Genomic DNA, 2,458 nt, shown 5'->3' with positions numbered 1-2,458 from the left:
TGTGTTATTATTATGATTTTTTTTTTTGGGTAAGAATTGTGAGTTTGTGTATGCGCGTGTAGGCTAGGAGGAAAGTGCTGTATATACTAAATATTTGGAACCGCGCTGGGATTTCTGATGTTATCATGATTCCAGACCAACTACAAAAGCATGTATGGCTGGAATCAATTTTGATCCAGGTACTGCAACATACTAAAGTTTGATGACTGTATATCTGAATTTCATCTCAGCTGCAGTTTACCCAAACAAATTCTTACAGCATCATGAGATGCAAATTCATGCTTTTCGATATCACTAATGCGTACGACTTGAATCAAAATTCCACTTCTAACTTTCTGACAAGAATGATAGACATTAATCACATTAACATGCCGTTTCATACATCTACTTGTCTAGCTTAGAAAATATAAAGATCACATCTGAATAGATTAACTTGTAGATGCAATTGAACTCTTGCCAATTTGATGAATATCTTTAGTTCTTTTGTCATACTAAGCAGTTAAAACTTCGAACATGTGTTAGCTGCTAAATTACATCCTTGGAAAACTAGATTAAATAACCATTAGTCTACCACACATACTCAATGATTCTTCAAACTATACATATGAAGTTGAAGGCGATAATTACATATATAAACTACTGTTTGGTGCTGTAGGTCTCATTCCATCTAGGGAGGTTTTATATGTCAAGGGTAGGGATTTGCAAATTAGAATCTAGTAAGTCTGATCCCATCTAAGAGCTATACTGAGTTTAAAAGAAATAACATAGTTGACAAAAACTTTAACTAGTATGGAATACATGCAATGTTGTTCTTCATGCATTTAAGTGAATTAACATAGAAATGCAGGGTGGGATTTTCTTGATTTCTTGTACCCAAAATCAATCATTTGAGGAATTGAAGAACACGTAATCTGTTAATACTATCCATATGTTGAAAGGTGTGTTCGAATTGCACTACAAAGATATCCACATTCCACAAAAGATAGACTTACCGATAGAGAAAGTCTAGACTGCCAACTCAGAGAAAACACCATTTGATTAACTTCCAATAAGTCGACTCCTCCCAAAAGTACTTTCTTTTAACACCTGAACGACATTTTCAAGCCTTTTAACATTCAGACAATCTACTTCATCCCATCGAGCCAATCTCGGCTCACCACAGCATATAACCTTGGACTTTGGCCTAATTTCCAGAAATCTTTCCCATGCCCAAACCTGAACTAACTGAAACTGTGACTTGAGTGTGAGTTTTACAAAAGCATTTTTGACATTTAACTCATTCGAAGATACAATTGTCATGTTCAGCAGACTCAAATCACTATAAATGCCGGCAAGAACAGCCAGTGCAAGCGCAACTCGAATCCCCCTAGCTAGACGTATTGCAATGGAGAAAACAGCCTTGTTTACTAAATCAGTATTGTAGTTGAAAACATACCTGGACAACCAAAACACAAGGAATGCTTCGTGCTCGAGGTGATTCCCACTCTTCACGAACTTCTTCATCCATAGGTATGTGCCAGCAGTCCTACCCCCAGCAGAGTAATCGTAAAGTCCCATTCGCTCTTTCTCAAGTTTCTCTTCTATTTCTCTCAGCTCTTTGCTTTCAAGAGTACTCAAAATAGAATCCCCCAAAACCGAAAAGCCTCCCAAAACCATAACATCCTCCAATGTGATTGTTGCTTCACCCCAAGGGAAAACGAAGGTGTTGGTCCCACAACACCATCTCTCTGCAAGCCCACAAAGCAAATCCTTTTTCTTTGACCTTTTGATTTTGTAAACGGAACTCATGATGGCTTCATAAACACCAGCTTTCTTCCATGTAGACTGGTACCTAGGAGCCAAGTGAAGAAACCAACTCTGCAAATCGTGGTGGTCGCGACGCCATGCACGCACATTAAGATGCAGCTTTTTCGGGTCAAAACTGGATGGGATGGAGGAAAAGCACCGGGAAAGCTCAAAAGGAGGTTCATCAATGGTGGAATCAGGGAGAATGGGTTTGAGAAAATATGCAGTTTTGATAAATGGGTCTCCACCTGTTGGTGAAACCATGACCATTTCTTTCTCTTCAATCATGGTGTGAAAGAGGAACAAAAACCAGAGAGGGTTTTATGTTGTTTTAGGGTTTAGGGAATTGGGGCAAATGCAAGCAAACAGAACCAGAGTTTCAAACTAAATTTGTATTTGGGGGTTTTGGGGTTTTGGCCTTTGGAATAGGATATCCCTTCTCTGTTTCATTTTGTTTTTTGAGGGATCATAACTAGACCTGTAAATGGATCGGATCTTGATCCAGACCCGCTCCGGATCCGTGGTTTTTAAACGGGTTTGGATCGAAAATTAGACTCATTGATCCATTAAGGACCCGGATCCGTTAACCCGTTTATTAAACGGATCGGATACAAATTGAGGTTGATCCGATCCGTTAAGGACCCGGATCCGTTTTAAAATAATTAAATAATAT

The 2,458-nt window shown here is 38.7% G+C and overlaps 1 protein-coding gene across 1 annotated transcript; it reads right to left on the bottom strand.

Annotated features, from left to right (window-relative positions):
- Nucleotides 1-1,038: 1,038 nt before the first annotated feature.
- On the bottom strand, nucleotides 1,039-2,073 carry LOC101294837. The gene has a single exon (XM_004295761.1). It carries the CDS (start codon nucleotides 2,071-2,073, stop codon nucleotides 1,039-1,041), a length of 1,035 nt encoding a protein of 344 aa, XP_004295809.1.
- Between the last annotated feature and the right edge of the window lie 385 nt (nucleotides 2,074-2,458).

Source organism: Fragaria vesca, linkage group LG3 (genome assembly GCF_000184155.1).
Source record: "Fragaria vesca subsp. vesca linkage group LG3, FraVesHawaii_1.0, whole genome shotgun sequence".
Taxonomy (NCBI): domain Eukaryota; kingdom Viridiplantae; phylum Streptophyta; class Magnoliopsida; order Rosales; family Rosaceae; genus Fragaria; species Fragaria vesca.
The sequence above is the reverse complement of the archived record's forward strand: the minus strand, read 5'-3'. Positions and strand labels throughout refer to the sequence as shown.